General features: G+C 55.0%; 1 protein-coding gene across 4 annotated transcripts in view; it reads left to right on the forward strand.

Moving 5' to 3' along the window:
• The window catches only part of TNRC18 (trinucleotide repeat containing 18), a 54,843-nt gene that overhangs the window by 1,951 nt on the left and 31,140 nt on the right, over positions 1-21,752 (forward strand). For all 4 annotated transcript variants that reach the window (XM_014870601.2, XM_088174299.1, XM_014870610.2 and 1 more), the window contains exons 2-6: positions 14,937-15,062; positions 15,462-17,270; positions 20,343-20,445; positions 20,844-21,049; positions 21,229-21,375. In XM_014870601.2, coding sequence (XP_014726087.2) covers positions 14,937-15,062; positions 15,462-17,270; positions 20,343-20,445; positions 20,844-21,049; positions 21,229-21,375 — 2,391 coding nt within the window. The remainder of the gene's footprint in view (positions 1-14,936; positions 15,063-15,461; positions 17,271-20,342; positions 20,446-20,843; positions 21,050-21,228; positions 21,376-21,752) is intronic.

The raw sequence follows: 21,752 nt of genomic DNA on the forward strand, positions 1-21,752 counted from the left end.
AGCCTCAGATCTGAGTCCCCTCACAGAGGGAGTGTGGTGTGCGATACCACCAATTCTTTTTTTATTGTGTTCTTGTTTTGTTTTTAAAATTATTTTTATTTTCCTTTTGCTGGGAGTTGTTTGAAATCCCCTGTCCCTACACCTCAAATAGTGCCCGGTCTCCCCGTCCACTCCCCAGCACGATCCTCGCAAAGCTCGGCTTTGTCGCTGCAATTCCCAGTCAGGCTAAACTCCATTAAAAAGATCTGTACAATTAACAGCCGAAACTCCCATTAAACCACAGCAGCGGGATAGGCAGGGATATTTTTTTTTTTGCTGTTGTTTTTTACGGCTTTAACAATATCGCCTGAAAATGATGATTGCTTCCTGCTACCGAGGGGCCCTTTGTAGGTTTGCGTTCGCACTGCTGTTGGTGTGTGGTTTTGGTGCTTTTTTTGTTGTTGTTGTTGTGTTTTTTCGGGGGTTTGTTTTGTTTTTAGGAGGGGTGGAACGCAAAGACTTGTGCAAGGGGTTAAGAAAAGTGGGCAGGAGGCGAAGCCTTTAAATAGAGCCAGTTCAAACCGATCCTTAAATACCGCCGGGCTGAAGAAAGAGACTCTTGAATCTGTCCCAGCGTCCTCCGAAAATAAATACGCCCCTGTAAAAATAGCATGATTGGCCATATTTGAGAATCCAGTTATGGCCGGCAGCGACTCCTTGTTTTTTCCCCGTACCTTCTGCTCGTTCCGGCAGCCGAGCTCTGCCCCAGCGCCAAAGTACGGGCGCCTGGGCTGTGTCCAGTGACCCCTGGACCCTCGGCTCCTCTCTGGGGGATTTCTGCTCCATGGCAGCGTTTTGGCCGCTGCTGTGCTGGCCGGGGGGACAAGGACAGAAGCCCCTTTGTTGGAAGCGCATGGAGGGAGGAGTGAGCTGGAGGCTGAGGCGGGAGCTGAGACGCGGGGATGCCATTCCCTGTGCCCCCTGTACTCGCGGGCATCGCCATCTCCCCATTCCTGAGCAGGGTAGGGGGCCTTGCAGAGGGATAGCGACTGTTTGCAATGGAATTTCATGCCTGGAGCTTGCTAAGAAGACGTTGCTTTTAAAAATGCTGCAATCGATGGAACGAGGCAGCCGAGTCCATTAAAACAAGGGTTCTCTCTGCTCTGCAGCAGCTCAAAATATGGAGGTTTATAGTTTTGCTTCTTCCCTACGCCGCTGTCTTTGGGTCCTGGTCTCGGCTCCATCCCAGAGGAACGTGTTGTTCTTGGCAGGCTCTGTGTTTTGGGGGAGGTGGGAAAGGCTCCCTCAGACGCGATTGCGAAGGGCTGCTCCGGGACCGTGTCCCTGCCGGGCAGCAGCGGGGCTGTGTGTGAGCAAGGATCACCCATATCCAAAAAAAGGCTCTCGGAGTATAAAATGATATTAATAGTAATTAATAAAAATGTGATTTTTTTGCCGTGTGCTGAGGTATCCTTTTTTGGGTGGGGAGCTGCAGGAACAGATCTGTGTTTGTATAAAAGGCTGCTCATCCTCTTCCATTAAAATATGCTTCAGAAACACTTTTCAGTGTTTAGGAGAAGGGACACGCCACTATGAGCAGAGCTGACTGTGTTAAATCCAGCTCCAGAGCAGTGGCTGGAAGGAAAGCGGGCAGACAGAGGGGAGAGATTTCGGTTTCCCTGCTTTCCTACTTCACATTAGCATGTGCATTCAAACGCAGGGATTTAAGGCACATTGGAGACTGTCCTTGCTTCCAGGCCTGCTGTGCCCGGGAAGAAGTTTTCTAGACAGCTGGGCCAGGTAGGAGCATAGGAAAAGAAACAAAAATACCCTTCCATCCCCCAGGACAGCGCTGCTGTGCCAGCAAAATCCCTCTGTAGCCATCCTTATAATGGCAAAATGGTGCTTGTGCTGAGCCCGCAGATTTTGCAGGAGGCCTTGCCGTCGGCAGTGCCAGTGGAAGCACAATTCTCTCATCAAACTGCATCCGTGCTAAGCTCGTTTTGCTGATGGAGAGACCGGGATAGTGTGGATTGGGCACCGCAGTGCTCCGTGCTCTGCTCCTCTGCGTTCCTCGGAGTGCCGGGGCCAGCGGCAGGATTTTGGTTCGGTGCGGCTCTTTTTGGTTTTGATGCTGCAAGGAAAATACCATCGGTGTTTAATGGCCCTTGAAATCGCGGTTCCCCCTCCCTGCCTAGGGGGTGGTGCGAGGGGCAGAGCTCGGGGGGCTCCTTGGGGCAGGGGCTTGGTGTAACACCGGGAGGAATGTGGACAGGCTGGGAGGATGCTTCCCCTCCCTTGGGGCCCTGGTGGAACGAGATGCTTTTTGGGACGTGTTTTCAGGCAGAGCAGGGAGTGTGCCTGTCCCAGTGGGGCTCAGGGAGGTGGTGCTGGGCAGCGATGTTGTGCTCGGTCCCGTCACACTCGGCTCTTCACACCCGGCATCCCTGGGGGTGGAGGAAGTGCTCGGCCATGGAGTGATGTCCCTGCAGCTCCCTCGGGCTGGTGGCCAACTCGTAGGCTGTGAGGAAGGCAGGAGCAGTGTCTGGGCTGCAATGGTGGTGGAAAAGGGACTTGTTCATTTTTGGGAGTCTCCCACCCTGAGCTCTTGTGTTTCTCTGATGTCCCGGCAATTTTTCCCAAGGTCCTGGTGGGCTGTGGGGTGGCATCTCCATCCTTCAGGAGCAGAGGGAAGGACTGTCCAGCCGGTGCTGTGTACTCACATCCCAAGCAGTGGTAGCTGGTAGGGATGTTGGAATATGGACAAGAGCCCAAGGGCCAATGTGGTGACGTAAACTTGCTCGGAGCAAGGTCCTGCGGGATCCTCTGCTGTGTGAGGGTTTCCAGCACCTTCCCAGGTGAACGGGCAGGAGTCTGTCCTTGCCTCTAGTAACATAAGGCTGGTAAAGGTGTCATTTATTAGTGTGGTTTCTAGCAGCCTTTCTCCCTCTCGGAGCAAGCCTTTCCTCATACCCGGTACAGAGTCTCCTTGGTAGGGTTGGAAAACCATGAGTCCCGTCCCTGACTGATGGTGTGCCAGAGAAAATCTGATCTGGAGGATGAGCCGGCACTAGAAATCCTAGCCGGGGGTGGCATGGGGCACTGGGCAGGTCCCTGGTGTTGGGGACAAGCTCCTGCTCTTTCTCAGCACAGCAGCTGTTGGAGAAATGGAAATCACTGGGAATTAATCTCACTGCAGACGTGGTTAGCAGAGCAGGGCTTTCTTAAGGGAAATTTTAGATCTCCTTCCTAGGATAACCCAGGGTAAAGCTGAAATTAGTTTATAATTATATAGTAAATAACCCCCCATCTTGTCATTTCACCATCTTCTGGTGAATATGGAAATGAACATTGTTAAGGGGAATTAACGTCGTTATGGCAGCCTTCCAGGTGAGCGCTTTGCGGTTCGGCCGCGGCTGCGACCGGCGCGAGGGTGTCGGATCACCTCCCCGAGCTGGGGTTAGCGCCTGACGAGTCCAAACAAGGCCCCGTGTGTTTGCACCGTGTACTAAACTGGTCCAGTTAAAGCTCCGGGCAGGAGGTGGTGCAGGGAATCGGGGCCAGCCTGGCATGTGCTGACACGAAAGCTGCCGTGCTGGGACGAGGAGATGTTGGTCTGGGTTAGGTAACGCGATCCAGCATCGCCTGCTCGAGGTGCTGAAGACAAGGGAATGCTTTGTTCAGCCTCGCTGCTGAAACGGAGAGCACGGTGTGCCCTGAACAACCTGAAAATGCAGGCGGGGTGGAGGAGCCGAGGGCAGCCCCAAATTCCCTACCCATTGGAGCCGGGGCGAGGGAGCAGTGCTGTGTCCATCTGCACAGCCTCTCGCTGGCTTTTCCAGCTGGGGATGCTCTTTAAAAAGCAAAGTTTGGGAGGGGACTGCTCTGGTGTGGCTCCTCACCCTCGCCACGAGGATTTGGCGGTTTCCCTCTCCCCGTGTTTCCTCCCATTCCCGCGTTTTTGGTTGGCTTCACTCCGGGGTGGCACAGCTGGATGTCTGCAGGCATCGCGACGCACCCACCGACGCCGTCCCTTCTCTGCTGTTTATTTGCTTTGCTTATTGTTCGCTTCTCCCCAGCTCTTAAAACACCAGCGGGACGGCAACCACACAGCCCCTTTAGCTCTGTCCCCGTGGGTGCTGGCTGGGGGACGCGCAGCAGGAGCCCCCGATCCGGCAGCGACAGTTGGGCTCGCTCCCCACGCCGCCAGGATCAGCTGTTGGGTGCACAATATGCTCCCGTTTTCCTCTCCAGCTGTTGCTGCTGACGGTTATGGGAAGCGAAAGGTAGTTGAGAGTTTGGCATCGCTAAATCAGGGAAGTGATGGGCAGAAAGGAGGGGCCAAGGGGGGGCTCAGTGTGTCTGAGGCTGGGTTTTGTTTAAATCCAGCCAGATTGAAATAGTGGCAAAAGGATTGAAGTGACCTTGGGAATAAATTTTATTGCCAGCGTAGCAGTGGCCAAAGAGCCATTTTGAGGGAACTGGATGCAGGCAGGCAAGCCAAACATGGTGGGCTCGGAGCAAGGGAAGGAGCAATATTCAGGAGGGAATATGTCTTTTTAGAGGAATAACAGAAATTTTAAGGCACTCAGCCTTCCGTCTCTGGAGCTGTATCCCCGGCAACTTCTGCAAAGGTTGCTCCTGCTTCTGCCTCCATCCATCTTATCCTGACGCATCCTTGCCAGCAAAGATCCCTTTTTACCTTCGGTACTTGGATGTATTGCCCCTAATTCCCTTCATGCCCCCGTCCCTTCTCAGCAGAATTCCCTGTGACTTGAATGTGCTTTTAACACATTTTGTTTAATTATTTGTAATTTAAAATAAATTAAAAATAATAACGGCAGTGGTCATTGTGCTGGGGAGGAAGGGTTTTGGAGGGATTGGGCTGTGTGCTGCTCACAGGCAGTGCCGATTGCTGTGTGTGGATGAAGCAGCCTCCCGTGTTATCACCACACAGTGTGTGTCATCCTGGTGTTTGTGTCCTGCTCTGCTGGGCGTGGGGACATCCCACATGCCGTGTCACACACAAGCCAAGCGGATAATGCTCCAGCGAGTAGAAATCCGGGCGGGTGAGTAAAGAAGGGTGCAGGCACCTTCCTTGCCACCGGGGTGCTGGTGGAAGCCCTGGCTCTGCTGGGATGGGCAGGGCACACTGTGCCGGGCTCCTGGGGTGTGCAGCGTGCCGGGGTTTCCCTTTGCAATCCCAGCAGTGCAGCAGGGCTTTCTCCCTAATGAGATTAGTGACACAAAGCAGCAATTCTTCTGCTACTTTTAATGGATGTTCGGGGTTTGTGTGGGATCGGAAATTCCTACTTTCATCAGATGAGCCCTCTCTGTGACTATTTTATGGACAGATCTTCCTTTCCTCAGCTTCAGAGCTGAAGTCATATTGGCACAAGTGTATCAGGCTTTTCCCTCCTGCCCCCCTCTGCTGCCTGTTCTCCTGAGCCCTGGACATGGTGGATTTTATCTTCTGTCCTGCTTTGAATCTCGCCATCACCCCAAGCTGCTTCCATCTTGTGGAGGACACGTAAGCTTGGTGGCCTCTAAACGCATCAAGGAGGAGGGAGAAATGCAAAAGTCACTCTTGAACCATTCTTGCAGGTACTCCTTGATATCCCAAGTTGAGATGTGCTAGCACATACCTGTGTGTGTATGTTCATATATAGGGCACCCATACAATGCCTCACCTGATGGAGGGCTGGCCGTCCCTCCCTGCTTGGTGTCATCGGGGCCAGCTTGGCAATTTGTCAAGAGCCCAAGGGCTATGCTTCAATTTGAATACGGATTTGCATAATTCATCAGGAATTAAACCTCACTGCCATAATATTTGCCTGTGCGTTTATCTCCCATTATGAACAGTGGGGAGGTGTGGGGTCCTGGGCGTTTGCTGGCCACAGACACACCTTTGCTTCACAGTTCAGTGCTTTTTTTGGTGCAGAAGAGGTGGTATGGGCTAATGTTCAGGAGAGTGTGGGAAGGGCAGGAGCCTGTGGAAGGAAAAAAGGCAAAGTGTGGGGTCAAGAGGAGAGACTTGGCAGAGGCTGAGCTTTTGAGCCTGGTTTCCTAAGGAAAAGAGTCTTATGAGATTATGATCCGTGTGTGGATCCCTTTCTTCCACCCCCAAATGCCTTCAGCCCATCGCTGAATTTTTCCCAGGGTGGTTTAGGTCCCTGCAGGTGCTGTTTGAGTCAGTGCTGGGCTCTGGGAGAGGGATGCATTCACTCCTGTGGCGCACAGAGCAGCATATGCAGGAGCGTCCAGCTTCATCTTGCACTTGATGTATCCTGGCTATGCTGTATCCAAGGGGAATCATGAAGCCAGAGCCGATGAATTCGTTTGGATCATTGGCAATGTCCTTGCTGCAGCCCCGGGGTCTTCCTCAGAGCCGATCCCCTCTTGCTGCTGGCCCCCTGTGTTGAGCTCAGTGACTGCTGAGCACGCAGGCAGGGGTGATGTGGTGCCCAGGTCTGACTGTGGGGCTGTGCCTCATTTTCACCTTGCAGTGCCACTCCTTTTGTAAAAGCCCCCCGAGAGGTGCTGAGCCACAGCAGCCGCTTTGCAGACAAGAGGGTTTAAAATAAGCAGCGACGGAGGCTGCGTCTCCCGGGCTTTGAGTCATCCCAGCTCGTGCTGACTGCGCCTGGCAGGAGCCTGGGAGGCAAAACAAACCCACATCCAGCTGCCACCTCCCTGCCAGATGTTAGTGGTGGGGTGGCTGTTTGGGTTTCGGTGGTGGACTCACCAGCGGAGCAGATGGAGCTGCTGTGGGGTGGTGCCACCTCTCTGGTGGCTGTGGTGAAACCCTGGTGGAACTGGTGGCCTGGGGCAGTCCCCAGTTTGGGGAGGCCACTGGGAGGAAGGGGTGAGATGAGCAGCTCTGTTCTGGCACTGTGCAGGCCTGGGTTTGCAAGATGGGGGGTGCTGAGGCTGCTCCCAACAAACACTCCGTGCCTTGGGCATGGTGAGACCATTCTGGTCATGAGCTGTCACTGTGCTGGACAAGAGGACAGGCAGGGAAGAACCCAGGGGTGATCCTGCAGTGAACCCCCACTCACCATCCCACATAGAGGTAAGGCAGCCAGGGCAGTGGGTGTCCATGGCCAGTGATGGGAAGCAGAGGAGGGGAGCTGACAGGTGGCATTTACCTTTCTGTGGGCACCTGGTGTGTGTCCAGGGCTGGTGCTGCCCATCACACAGCGGTGTTTAATTTCTCAATGGGAGGGCAGGGAGATGATGCTGCACAGTCCCATTTAACCTGCTGGTGACCTGATCTTAAGTCATTGTGGCTGAAAATAGACCGTGTTCCCTCCAGGGCACGGCTAATGGTGCTGGGAAAGCTGGGATCTCTCTTTGAAGGCTGATTTAATTGCTGCTGGCAGGCACTCGGTGCAGGTGATGTGGGGACCAGCACCGAGTGCCATCCCACAATAACCTCCCCCACCGAGCTGCTGTAGCTCTCCCGGCTCTGGCAGCGAAGGGTAACGAGCTCTTTTCTAATGAAGGCACGGGACTGTGCGTGGGTGGTGCTGGGTCAAACATGTGGGCAAGGCTCAGGGTGGGGGGGGCTCACTTGTTTGTATCATCTTCTGCACTGAGTTTGGGTGATTTAAAAAAAATAATAAAATTTTTAAAAATAGGGTGGGTTAAATTTCTGTGCTGTACTGAAAGTGTGCATCCAGTGCCAGGAGCAAAGTCAGCCTTAGGACCCCTGTGCTGGACACCAGTGGCTTCAACATGATGACGGATGAGCCAGAGCAAAGGCATTTTCATGCTGTCCTAGAAAATCAGGAGAGGAAGGAGAGACTGCAATCTAGCAGCCAGGTTCGGCATTCCTGGGGATTCTGCAAATCAGTTGGAGAGTTTAAATTATTATTTTTTTCAATTTCCGTACAGCATTTTAATAAATGTGCAGCCGAAGACTCCACTTAAACTCCTTGCTGTTTAAGGAGAGCTGTGTGGTTGTGTAGTGAGAACCTGGAGCTTTCAGGGGACCCCTGTTGGGGTGTCAGGTTTAATTATGCCAGTGGAAAAGGAGAGGCATCCAATGTAGTGGGGGATTTCAGGCTGGGGGCATGTGGGAGAAGCTTCTGCTGTAGCAGCTGGCAGTGACCCAGGAGTGTTGACACTGGTTTGAGTGTGAGGATTAGCGTGGGACCAGATCAGTGCTTTGCAGACCCCGTGTTTCAGGCTGAGTGGACTGGCTGCACGTCATGTCAAGAGTGCCACTGGGATGGTTTCCATCTTGGCCCCTCCAGTGTGAGGAAAAGCCACCTTCACTTTGCCAGAGTGATTCCTGTCCCCACCTGGGTGCCTTCTTGCTGTCCCCATGGAGATGCTGTTAATGGGGAGCTGGGGGGTGACCTTGTGGGGGATCTTCAGAGTGTCCTGTTGGTGTCCTTTTCCTGAGGCATTGGCATACCTTGGATTGCCTTTGTTTTGTTGCATAGTGGAAACTAAGTCTCCAGGACGTTGGGGCAGAACCAGGCATGAACAACAGTCCCTTGAGCCCTTCTATTTTCAATCCCTTGAGCCACTTCCCATTTCTCCTGCTCCGCCATCTCCAGGCTGTTGGGGCTGTTCCAGCTCCTGGGTGAGGAGGTGAGCGGCAGGGCTCGGCCTGATGATATTTCTTTCCATGGAAGCAGGGAACCCCTCCGTGCCCTGTGCTCACACCCTGCCCTTCAGTGTCCTGAGGCTGTAGGGGGCTGGTGATTCACCACGAGGGTGACACGGCAGGAAAATCAAGGCATGGCACGGGGGGAATGGCTGCAGGAAGGCTGGTTGGAAGCCTGGCGTGAGCGCTCAGTGTTCCTGTGCTGACGCAGCTGCGAGCGATAGTAAATATTGAGCAAGAGCAACTTAAAAATAAAACAGCCTGGACACAGATTCCCACGTGGAATAAAATAAAATTAAAAGAAACAATAGAGAGCTGTGCTGAGCTGGAGGGAGAATTCGCCTTGGCTTTTAAGGCAGTGATTTTTGCAGTTGAAGGAAAGCGGCACGGCGCTGTTCAAGCCAGCAAAGTCTGGGAGTGTGGACCCCCCGCCGGAGGATGCTGTCTCCGAGCTCACCAGGGCCCTTAGAAGATTAAATGGGGAGTTAAATTGCCCTGGCTATTCTGGATCCTGGGGATGGGATCGAAGGCTTTCAGGGGATGCAGAGAATTGAGGCTGTAAATTAGGGCTTTGAAGCTACTGCCAGTGCCGTGGCATGGGGTGTAAATATGGCTTTTGGGGCGGTTTTTGGCGCGGAGTGGTGGGTTGTGACAGCAGCTTGGGGCTACTGGGGACAGGGCTGGGGACCAGCCACCGCTGGAGTCCAGGCACATCTGATCCGGGGGCTTTGGTTTCAGCCTGGCATGTTCAAGGGCTCGTATCTCTGGTGTCTCGTGCATGGCACGGAGTCAAAGCGGCTCCGGTGCCGCGGGTGTCACTGGAGCTGCCCCGGCAGGCAGGGGAGGAGGTGGCAAAGATTTACACTGTCAGCACTCCGGCTCGCAGCTGTTTGCAGCCATAAATGTGTGCATGAGGAATAGCTGTGGCTGTGCCTCACCGAGCTGAGCGGGGCAGAGATGGGGAGGTGTGTGCTGGAGGGGGAACCCTGAACATCTTTCCCGGGAATCTGCTGCTTCTGCAGGGAGAGGACAAGGGATGCACCGATGATGGTAAGCACAGGCAGCTGGTGTGGTGTTCATCCTACTGGTGGTGGGAAGGTACTCACTGTGCTTGGACCTTCCCTGCTTTCCTCCCCTCCCTCCGTGCCGGGGAGGACGTAAGCGTTTATCCAGCTGTTTGTGGTGTGGACTGTTGTCCCAGTTGGCTGCTGTGAGGCACTGCGAGCTGGACTGGGGAAGAGGTGATTGTGCTCCCGGCCAAGGGCGGCTGCAGCTCCTGCTCTGTGCTGTGCCCAGCAGCCAGCTCAGAACTGGCTGCAGCCGGGCTGCAAATCTCCCTTGAGTGCCCAGAGTTCAAAACATCCCATGGGAATAAACCCAAATTCTCGCCACTGTGTTTCCCAGCCTTGCTGGGCTCAGATTGGAGGGTCCAAGGGGTCAGGCTTTATAGCTCAGGCTCTTCTGTGGCCACAGCCCCTGGCAGGGCACTGGTGGCAGAACTCACTGCGTGAGTTCTGGCGATGTGTGTGTATATGATGGCCATCCAGGGAGGATGGGGTGAGGTGCTGGCGGTTGGAAATATTTCATAAGTGCAGAAATGTGTAACGGGCAGATGGGGCTGATGAGGGACACTTTCTTCACTTCTCCTGGAGTGCTGGAGGCCACTGGTCTTCCGGTGCCAGGGCTGTGGCTTCTCAGACAAGGATGGCTCATGCCCAGGGCTGAGCTTCAGGTTATGCTTTGCAGCCAGCAGTGCACATGGCCACCTGTTATCCCACACTAGTCACCAGGGCTGTCCAGCTGTGCTTGATTAAAGGTCATTTCCAATTGGAAAGCTGTCTCAAGAGCAGAGGCTTTGTGGATGCTGCTTCTCTCTGGTGTGCTGGTGCTCTTGGTTAGTTTGGAATCATGGAACCAGACTGGGAGAGTGAATTCCCTATTGAGTGGTATCTCTGTGTTGCTCCCACTTGCTGCCCTTGACCCTTCATGGGTGTCGGAGTGAGCTGTCCCCTCTGTAGGATGTTGGCAGCAAGTGTTGGGGGGCAGCGTGGGGATGCTGAAGGTGCCAGCCGGTCACCTACAGCCAAGGAGGGGTGGAGCAACTTTCCTACTGCTGGCACACACCCGTGTCACCTCAGGCGTGTGGCCTGGCTCATTGGCCAGAGCTGTGTCCACAGGGGAGATATGTTCTGTTCCAGCATGTTGCTTCCAGCATGCCCTCCTCTTGTCTGGCTCTTCCACAACCCAGGCTTGACTGACTTGTCCAGCTGGGACTGAATTTTAGGCTTGAGGTATGAGGGGCCAAGTTGGAGAAATCCCACATGTTTAAAACCCTGGGTGACCAGTGGCAGCCTGCAGTCTTTCCCCAGCTCTGCCTTGCAGTGCTTTCTGTCAGCTCCCTTCTCACAAGGACCTTTGGCAACCCCAAGCGGGCTGAGCACGTGGGGTCTGTTTCCCTCCCGCTTCCCCCATCGTGACCTCCGGCCTCCAGACGTTTGGTGTGTGGTTTGTGGTTGCTGGTATCTCATCTCCTCATCGGTCACATCCCCTCTCGGTGGTGAGTCATCCTAGGCCGTACCTCTTCCCCCGAACCCGTGCCGTTTTGGAGAGCTGAGCAAAGATGAAGAAGATGTTTTCAAGTGGGCTGACACATCTGCACCCGCCAAGTTCCTCTAATAACAGCCCTTAGTGATTTATGTCTCAATTGTGCAAAACAGAAATGTTTTATAATCTTGGAGATGGGAAGGAGGAGGATAGGTGTGCTCATTCACTGCAGCAGCTGGAGCATCCCAGGGGTTGCATTTTGGCTGCTGGCCATAGGGATAAGGTGTTTTGAGGGACAGTCTCTATACCCTGAACCCTTCTACCCTCAGAGCTGGGCTGCTTTGGATCCTGTGTGTCCCTGCTGGCATGAGAGAAGTGTTGGTGGTGCCTTTCCCAGGCAGTCAGAGGCCGAGCTAATGGGCACACGCATGTGTTTGGCGTGGTGTAACTTGGCAGGGAAGGGGGGGCACAGCCAGTCTGGGCTTGGCAGTGTTGCCAACTCGCACCTCCCTGCCTGTGCTGTGGTGCCAGACCGCCTCTGGGCAAGCAATCAGGCTGGAGGAGCGTGGCTCAGCCTGCCGAGACCTGTCGGCGTGTCCCTGGGCAAAGCGGATCTTGTGCTGGTTCAGCAAACACTCTGGCCCCAGGCAGATGGAGATGGCTGTGGTTTCCCCTTTTCCCCTCCCTTTCTCCTGGCAGAAGCCCATGATTGGGGTGAGCTGTGCGTTGCTCACTGCGGTAGAATTTCTCCCCTTGGCATCACTTTCTGGCGCGGAGATCCAAGGAGGCAGCGGCTCACCCGCGGCCGCCTCCTGTGAGTGCAGCTCCTCAGCACATGGAGGAGCAGCTTCACCTCCAGGTCCTGCCCAGGGCACTGGGGCAGCAGGTTTTGGGCTATGTGCATCAGCGTGGCTGCTGGAGGGCTGTATGGAGGAAGGGATGTTCTGGCAGTGGCTCGAGGTTGGATTTGCATTGGGTTCATCCCCAGGAAAGCTGTGGTTCGGATTCCTCCTTCCTACTCCAGCTCTGGTTCCTGGCAGGGAACAAGCCAGGTAAATACAGCCTGTGCAGCTTCTTCAGGCACTTTGCAAGGGAAAACAGTGTTGCTGGTAGACCCCAGGCTGGAGTTCATGTGGTTCTCTGGTTTTGCTGCTGGTCAGCTGCATGATGCACCAAGCCATTGCACCTGCCTGTGCCTCAGTTTCTCCACCTGCAGAGCTTTGGAATGTGCTTTGAGCTCCTGTGCTGGGCTTATGCCTTTCCAAGGTGCAGTGCTGCTGTTGGTGGGCTTCTGGAAGTTACTGGGACAGCTGCCTGATTTGAGGTGGTTTTGGGGGTTGGCTGGTGGCATCAGCTCAGTTCTGCTGCTGTTTCCCAGCTGGCATTGTGGCACTGCCCTGCAAGATTCCCAACCTGTCCATCTGAACCTGTCCCCAGCTTGGGCACTTTGCATTCCATGTCCTGCTCCTGCAGCCCCGAGCTGAAGCTGGATGACTGTAGCAGGATGTGATGATGCTGACTGGGGAGGAAGCCCCAGAATATTTGGGGCTGGGACTGAGCCTGTGTTATCCCTGGGCAGGACATGATGCCAAAAGGAGGGAGATGCCCTCAAAGAACCAGGGATGTAACTGGTACCAAAATGCCTCTTTAGGTATCAGTAACTGAAGCTGTGTGCAGGTGTCCCTGTGCCTGCTGGCAGTGCTGGAGTGTGTCCCTTCCCTGGAGCCCTGCAGGTGGTTTCATGTCCTTGCAGCATGTGCAAGTGGGGACATGCCATGGGCATCTGTGCACAGTGGTGTCTGCAGGATGGGATGTGTCTCGCCGTGCTCCCTGTGCCGGTGTTTGTGCCTGCTGGAGCAGCTGCAGCTGGGATTGACGTCTGGCTGGGAGAAGGGGCTCACGTGGGGACGTCTGCGGCCAGAGCCTGCAGGCTGGTGTGGCATGGGGTGCTCCAGGAGCTTTGCCATGCTGCAGCCATGTGCTCTGCCAGATGGGACTCACGTTCCCTTGGAAATGTGTCACTCCTGCTTCAGATGCTGGCTTGTTGCCAATCCAGTCGTGCCGGAGCGGTGACAGTGACACGGCCAAGGCATATATGGTGTGGAGTGGAGCTGCTCACAGCTAAGCTAAGCTGTGTTCTACCCAACCCTGGAGTAAGAAAAGGTGTTTGGAAATGCTTCGGCGTGGAGGTTTTCGGGTTACCAAGGAGAGACGTGAATGTGAGCGTACACTTGGCATTTCACAGTGCTGTGCTCAGGGTTAAACAGCAGGTTTTACCTGCTGGGAACGGGCTCTGCGTTGAACTACACGGGCACAGCAGCTCCCTGATCCCGGGCACAGCACCTCCCTGATCCCCGGCTCAGCAGCTCCCTGATCCCGGGCACAGCAGCTCCCTGATCTCGGGCTCAGCAGCTCCCTGATTCCGGGCACAGCAGCTCCCTGGTCCCGGGCACAGCAGCTCCCTGGTCCTGGGCACAGCAGCTCCCTGATCCCGGGCACAGCAGCTCCCTGGTCCTGGGCACAGCAGCTCCCTGGTCCCGGGCACAGCAGCTCCCCATGTCCTGCTGCTGGAGGGTTGGTGTGTGGGATCTGTCGGGCGATGGATGCGGGCCAGGAGCACTGCGGTGGTGAGGCACATATGCCGGGATGCAAACATGTACGCCAAAGAGATCCTGGCTGTCTAAATAATGTGAAATATTGACTAGCTCTCGCAGATGGTGCTCCACGTGCGGCTTCGGGGACTGAACTTCTCCGTCTCCCCTTGGGTTTTGGTGTGATGTTGTTTTGAGCCAGTTGGATGCTGGACCCCTGATAAGCTCGTTGCCTGGTTGCTTTCAGTGGGATCGTTGAATTTGGGGGAAGTTGGTTGCTAATGCAGGCTGAGAGGAAGGGAGGAGGGTTGCAGAGGGCTTGACTGACTCCTTCAGATTTTCCTGATGGCTTTAACTCAGTTTTGAAATTATGGCATGGACTGGGATGCTGGTCCTGGTGGATGGTTTGGTTTGTAGTGTTGCATGGATGTCGTTTGGTGGCAGTGTTGGAGAGGAATTGCTGCCTGTAGCCAACAGTGTGTGTTATTACCACTATTATGGTGATTGTATTCACTGAGGAAATGCTGATGAGGATGATTTGCATGAGAGTGTTGCTGGAAACTCAATGTCCAAGACATCCAGACCACTGGCAGCTGGGTTGTGAAGATATGCTGCTTTCATATCAACTCGTGGATGGTTTTCACACTTTGTCCTCTGTTTTGCCTTCCTTTGGGTTTGGATAGGTGAGACTGTGCTTTTTGTGAGCTGCTCTGGAGGATGCTCTCGTGTTTTCCCAAAGCCTGTTCCCAGTGCTGGGCACCTGCAGCAGCAATGAGCTGTGTTGGCAAAGCTGTGCTGGCAAGAAGGTCTTATCATGGCTCTGGAAGTACGCTGGGGAGTGCCCTTACCCACAGGTCGCTGTACTTGTGATAAAACATCTTATCAGCCAGGTGGTTTGGTCACTGAGCCCTCATGCTCTGCTCAGGAAGCAGCATGCTCCAGTTGGAGCCCTGCAGAGGGTGCCTGGGTTGAGCTGGGGGACCTGCAGTGAGGGTCAGTACCTGAATTGGGGTCCCTGAGCAGGGGTCCCTGCCCAGGGCTGTGTGTGCTGTGCGTCACCACGCGCGTCCCTGCCGCCGCCGCCGCTCCTGGCGTGTGAGGGACCGACAGCCACAACAGTCTGTGCTCCTGCGGGGCTCGTTCCAAGGCAGCGTGCTGCTTGGGATAAAACATGTTTTATCTCTTCTGTTTCCCTTTTTCTGCAGGCTTTTCCCATCTGCCTAACGGTCTCTACCCATCGTACATTCCCCTGAGCCACCTTGAACCTCCCAGTGCTGGCAGTCCGCTCCTGGCCCAGCTGGGACAGCACAGCCTCTTTGAGTCGCAGAAAGGTGAGTCTGGGACCCTGTATGCCCTTCCCATCGCTCACCCCAGAGTATTTTGGGCTTGTTTGGATGCTGGAGCTGCTGGATGCTAGAGTGTTGGGGGTGAAGAGCAGGAACTGCCTTGGGTCATCAGCCAGGGATGTTTCCTGGGCTGAGCAGTGCCAAGGTTTTGGATGTGGCTGTCCTGTAGGAAAGCTGGCCAGGTCCCTCCTTGAAGCCCCAGTGTGTATCAGAGACAGGGCTGTCTTGCATCCTACGTGGAGAAATCTGCTTGGTCTCCTTTGCTCTGGGTGTTTTTAAGGCATTCTAGAAATCCATTCTTTCCTGGTTTGCCACCTCTTGCCTGTCTGTGTAGGACCGAAGGGTTTGCAAGCCTGTGAAAATCTGGTTGCTTTTACTTTGCAGATGGATTCTACCTGTCCAGCCATGCAGGCCAGTCCGCTTTGCACCCGCAGCCTCCCCTCTCAAGGACCGTGGGCAGCCACACGTCGAGCACTTTGCTCCGGGAAAAGGACCTTGGGCAGCTGCACAAGAGCTCGAAAGAAGGCCTGAAAGACCCCGGTGGGAAGGAGCGAGCGTGCCGGAGCGATCTGTCCCTGCCCTTTGCCAAGAAGGAGAGCAAGCCGAAGGAGGAGCCCCGACCCCGCAGCGTGGTTGACCTCACACAGGACACCAAGCCCGACAGCGACCGGAAAGTGAGCGTGGTGGAGAAGGCGGTGAAGGTTGGCGAGCGTCTCTCGCCGTTCCTGGCCGAGCACATGCCAAATCGGGGCGCAGGCAGTGGGGAACCCAAGTCCAAGAACCCGCTGCAGAGCTCTTCCCTCAGCAACTGCAACGGTGGCGGGGACCCCATGCTGAAGGTCCTGGGTGCCGAGCAGGACCGCTGTGCCAAGGATCCCGCTCGGCACGATGAGAACATGAGGCCTTCTGCGCACGCCCACGCGGAGCGGCTGAAGCGAGGGGAGCCCCTCGTGCCCTCCGTGGGCGCTTTGCACATCTCCTGTAGCTGTCCATCCCCACACCCCTCGCAGACGGGGAAGATGACGCCGGCCACAACATTCCCTCCGCAGCCCGTCCATTCCAGCATGTACACCATCTTCCCACCGGCCAAGGAGCTGGGGAGGGAGCACAAAGTAATCGCCCCCACCTTCGTGCCTTCGGTCGAAGCCTACGACGAGAGGAGCGGGCCCATCCAAATCGCCTCCCAGGCCCGTGATAACAAGGGGAAGGACAAGGACCTTGGCAAGGTGGGGGTGCTGCAGTCACCCACGGAGCGGTGCCTTGCAGATGCCTCCCGCACACTCTTGTCCCAGGACTTTTCTTGTCACAGTGATGCCAAAAGGATGGAGGTTCTGAGAGAGAAGGGTTCGGTGATCAGGACAAACTCCATGGCACTGAAGAGACAGGTCGCTTCAGAGCCCTTCCTCAACCGGCCGGGGCTGGGCTCTCCGGAGAGCAGGGAGTTCCTGGCCTCCAAGGATTTGCTGAAGCCGAGTCCGGAGGCAGAGCATCGCCCCTGCGAGCGGGACCGCTTCCAGCGATCCAGCTCCAAAGAAGCAGCAAAGGTCTATGGCACTTTGGACTCTTCCCGGCAGCACCTGGACCACGGTCAGCTGAAACCGCCTGAGCAGAAGTGGAAGCCCTTTGAGATGGGCAACTTTGCCACCACGCAGATGGCGGTGCTGGCTGCTCAGCACAACCACGTCAGCCGAGTGGAGGAGGAAGCCAAGAAGGTGTACCTGGACCCCAGCGGTTTGCCACGCTCCTCGGTGGTGGGCTCGCGGGGTGCTGCCGATGTCCTGCACCCTGCCTCGCACGGAGAAGGCTCAGCCATGCAGAGCCTCATCAAATACAGCGGCAGCTTTGCCAAGGAGACGGCTTCCCGGCAGAGCTGTGGCAAGAAGAGCCCCTTTGGGGGTTTGGGCAACGTGAAGTTGGACTCTGCACAGCTGGGAGCCTCCAAGGTGCAGCAGCTGCTGCTGCAGCAGCCTGCAAAGCAACTAAAGAGGGACCCTGAGAGACCTGAGAGTGCCAAATCCTTTGGCCGTGAGAGCATCGGCTCCCAGGGCGAGGTGGAGGTGAGGCACTTGCCTGTTGGCATTGCCGTGGCTGTGGCCCGGCAGAAGGACAACAGCAGCAGCAGCAGCAGCAGCAGCAAACTGGGGCCCAGCTTGGCAGACCGGGATCGCTCGCTGTCTCTCAGCAGCATCAAAGGTGGGTTCCCTAGGGCTTGTCTCAGGGCTTCCCTGGAGGATCTGTTCCCTGGGAAGAGAAGCCACCCAGTGCAGGCTGTGTGCCATGAACTGAGTTTGGCATCTTCAGCTGAGTTTGTCTCCCTTGCCAGCCAAGGACGTGTAAACCACAGCGGGAAGCAAGACCCCCTGGGCAAGAGGTAGTCAGTCCGCTGTCCCTGCTTCCATCCTCTCTGGCCACCTCTGGGGATAATCCTGCTCCATGAATTTGATCCATTAGCAAAGGGAGTGACAGAGAAACCTCTCGAACCACCTTTGTGCTGGTCTTGTAATCTCATGATTTTGATTTAAGCCGTGGTGCTGGCAGGAGGGGGATGGCACCAGAGAGATTTTGGTTCTCTGCTTGGCTTTTATAGCAGGATAACACCCGGGGGCTGCCCGGCACGGGGCTCTGGTGTGCCAAGGAGCGATGCCAAAGCGAGTGGCTGGCGAGCAATGGTCAGCTTTCCATTTTTAGCCCTTGCCTCCCCCATTTTTCTGCCTTTGCCTCCCTCTCCCAAACTTCAGTGGCAAGAAGCAGCTTCCCTCAGGCAGCAGCCCCTCTCCCCATTCCCATCTCTCCCCACAGCCAGGCGGGTGCTGGCCGAGGACCTCGTGGGCAGCACAGGGAGCTGTTTGTTCAGCCGTTCAATCGTCCCAGACGCTCCCAGCTTGCGTTAAATGTAATTTACTGAGCCGAACTAAAAGGCTGCAAACAAGGGTTGAATTCTGGCAGGCCTCTGGGCTCGTTGCTAAGTGATGCAGTTGGCTTTCAGACAGAAGACAAGACTGCTTTTCTCCTCCTCTCGCCCCCCAAATGCTGCCCCCCCTTTGTGTGCCAGGAGATATTCGTCTAATAACATTAGCTTGCTTGCGCTGAGTGGACGGTGCTTGAATGTTTAGACCTTTTAAGAAGGAGAAAGCAGGCTTTAGTTGGCTAATCTGTAGTATTTGGCAAGTAAAATGCAAGTATTTAGTACCGGGCATTGGTTGTCAAGGGAACGGACCTAAGCCTTTCCTCCATGCATAACTGATTGAATTTTTCTATGCAGTCCGTGCGTCATGTTCATATATATAGACAGAATGATCATTCACTGTCTGGACAATCATCGTTCTGTCCAGAAAAGGGACTGTCCTGTTGGTGGGATGGAGGCTGGGCGGGAATTAGAGGTCCTTCAGTGTTTGTGTTTGGGTGGGGGGGTGGAAAAAAGATGATGAGCTCGTCTAGAAATAATGGAGCACAAGGAGTGTAGATGGGAAAGGGAGGAGCAATGGTAAAATAACAAAATAATGCATTTCTGATGAAAGGCTGGGAGTGGGAGTCTACTCACCTTCTGCCAAGGAAGGAAGGAAGGGAGGCTGTGAGCCCTCCAAGGAATTGTTCCTTATTGCTGACACCAAAGAGACAGCTGGGCATTGTCTGGGGGAAAGAAGTAGGAAAAGGGGCTCCAAAGGGGAAAAATCCGGGCTAGGGTTTGGAAAGGGAATGCTGGCAGAGAGGCAGTGGAAGATGTTTGGGCTCCAGAGGGATTTGTGACCCCCCCTGCTGTGCAGGTTAGGGAGTAAAAGTGAGCAAGGGAGGCTGTGTGGGGCATCATTCAGTGAGTCAAGGAGGGGCTGGTTGGGGTTGGTTGGGCTGCACGTGGTGTCCTGGCAGGCTGTGAGGGAGATGTGGTGACCCTGGAAAGTCCTTCGGGAGGGAGAGCTGTGTGCCAGGTTTTAAAGCATCTTTGTTTTCTGCCTGGAGCTCGTGGAAGGAGCCTGGGGGAAAGGAGCTGGGAGAGATGTTGTCTTGTTCCTGGATTCCTTCTGACAGTAAAAGCTGAGGGAATTGGAGACTTGACAGCAGAAAACCCATGGGCTGTCCAGGTTTGTGGAAATACACACTAGAGCTCTCCTTGAAAAGACTGCCTGTCAGCAGAATAGACTTGATGTTCCGAGATGTTTTCCCATGTGCCAAACCATATCCAGACAGGAGAGTGAGGATCCTGGGAAGAGCTGCTGGGGTGCAATCCTGCGAGGCTGAGTGCTCTCTGCAAGCAGGGCTGGGATTTAGGAGTGGATTGTATCACCAAAGCATAGTGCAGAAAGGGGCAACAGGGAATTGTGTGAAAAATGAGTATGCAAGAAAGAAGCAAGGCAAAAAATCTAGGGAAATACAAGCTTAAAATCAGGCAGCTGGAGTGAAGACCTTGGATAGAGGGAAGAGTGACCCCAATACCTGGTCCTGGCAGAGCCAAGTGAGGCTCTGCTGCTCTCTCCTGTGGAGGTGCCTCCTAACCTCTCACAGATGCAGCTGCTCCCGTGCCAGCCTGTATTTGGAAGAGCTGTGCTGATTGTGGACAAGTGGTTCCTCCAGCCAAACATCCAGCCCCCCTTTTTGGATTCCTGCCCTCGTCTGCCATATGTGTCCCTGCCTCATCAGACCCTTTCTTGTTGCATGTCTCGAGGGGGATGCAGGTTCCTGCTAATGGTTGAATTGCAGAGTGGAGCGCACTGGTTTTGTGAGGGTCTGTATTGTTGGTTCTGTTCTGTTGCAGAAGGACAGGGATTCAGAGCATACTCAGTGCTCCCAGACTGATTTACAAGATCAGAAAGTGCTTCAGAAAGTGCAGAGATAAAATCCTTCCCATCTCTGAGATGTACTAAGCAGGACTATGTGGTTTGGTGGCGGATTTAGCTGCATCTCGGCTCTTGCTGGGATGGGAAATCTGCCACCATCCTTCAGCACAGTGGTCCCTTTGGTCCTGTTGCTCCCAGGCTGGTGGCTGTGCTGTCCTGGGAGACCAACCTGGTGGGGCAAGTTGATGTCTTGGAGACCTGAACCTCAGAACATATGCACTTGGGTGCTTCCAGGAGAATATTGTTTTAGTGAGAATATCTTGATCACACTGAGAGCCTTGCCTGGTCTTTCAGGATTTGAACCTGGAACATCCTTGGGGACACTGGTGTTTGGGTACACTGGCTCTCAGGTACTCTGCTGCATTCCCAGAGGAGAGGGGACAGCTTTCTCCAGACCTTTTCTCCTGTCTGATGGTGCTGGGTTGTCTCTTAGGGCACGGACGCTCTGAAGATGACTGTGGGGACGAGAGGAGCCGCCATCGGGACAGCCACCTCCTGGCAGGGCGCTTGGAGAGGGATCAGGAGAAGCTGCTCAGGTGAGGCTTGGAAGGAGGTGAGATCTTTTGTCATAGTGCCAAAAGCTGAGCTCAGGGATGACCAGTCCAGCGAGGAGACAAGATTGCATCCATCCTGGTGTAGGTGCTGGCACCAAACTTGCTGGTGTGGAGAGGGATGCTGAGTGGGGTACATGGGGCTATAGGCAGATCCTAAGTCCTCAGCAGAGCAGTCCTAATAGACAGCTGCAAATCCATGCCTGCTCCAAAGGGCTGGAGAGATGGAATGTTTTATTCTATACATGACACCTCCATCACAGCTCTCCTTGAGTGACTGACCCTGGTTTGCAAACACTGGTTTTCCAGGCTGGTCCATACTCCTGGGTTCCTCCATTACTTGGATCGTCTCTCACTTTCTGTTTTGCCTCCTCCATCCCCAGAGAAAGCAAGGAGCTGGCAGATTTTGCCCGAATACACCCCTCCAGCTGCGCCACGAACGGTTTGAACTCCAACCTGATGGTGACAGGAGGCCCAGCCCTGGCGGGCTCCGGGCGCTGGTCTGCAGACCCCACTTCACACCTGGCAGCCCACCCCTGGCTCCCCAGGACAGGGAGCCCCTCCATGTGGCTGGCTGGCCATCCCTACGGTGAGTGCCCTGGGAGGGAGCAGTGTCCAGAGGGTGCTCATACCAGTGAAATCCAGGGAAGTGTTGCTAGAGCCCAGTGAGCTCAGGGACAAGGGAAGGAGGCGTTTCAAGCAGGCTTCTCATGTGGGTAGGAGCTGTTTGCATCCCTTGAGTTGTGACTTCGGTGTTTTTTCTTCCAGGACTTGGTCACCCTTCCCTGCACCAGGGCATGACTCCAGGTTTCCCCCCTGCCATGGGGGGAGCTCTCCCTTCTGCCTACCAGTTTGCCAGAGACCCGCAGTCAGGGCAGCTTGTTGTGATCCCCAGCGAGCACTTGCCACACTTTGGTAAGGATGTGAGCTTGTCCCTGAGGACCGTTCTTTGACAGCTGTGGGGAAAACAGACTTTGGAGAGGGCCAGAGAGTAGCATACATACCTGTGGGGACCAGCAGGCACAGCTGTAGGGTGGGTGTGAGCGGGCCTCTCCTTAGGTGTGTTTTGGAGATGGAAACATGGAGTCTTTAGCAGTGGCTCTTCACCCCCTGCAGGACTCTGCAGAGTTTGAGTCCTTGCTTAGGAGAATCTATTCATAGGTTCAAGCATAGGCAGTCAAACCAAGGGGAACAAAGCAAGTCCAATGGCCCTAGGGCCCAGGGGTGGTGGGATTGGGGCTGCAGAGGGGAACACAGCATGCTTTCCCATCTGGTTTCTGGTTGTATTTCTG

Source organism: Sturnus vulgaris, chromosome 16 (assembly GCF_052056855.1).
Source record: "Sturnus vulgaris isolate bStuVul1 chromosome 16, bStuVul1.hap1, whole genome shotgun sequence".
In the NCBI taxonomy this organism is placed as follows: domain Eukaryota; kingdom Metazoa; phylum Chordata; class Aves; order Passeriformes; family Sturnidae; genus Sturnus; species Sturnus vulgaris.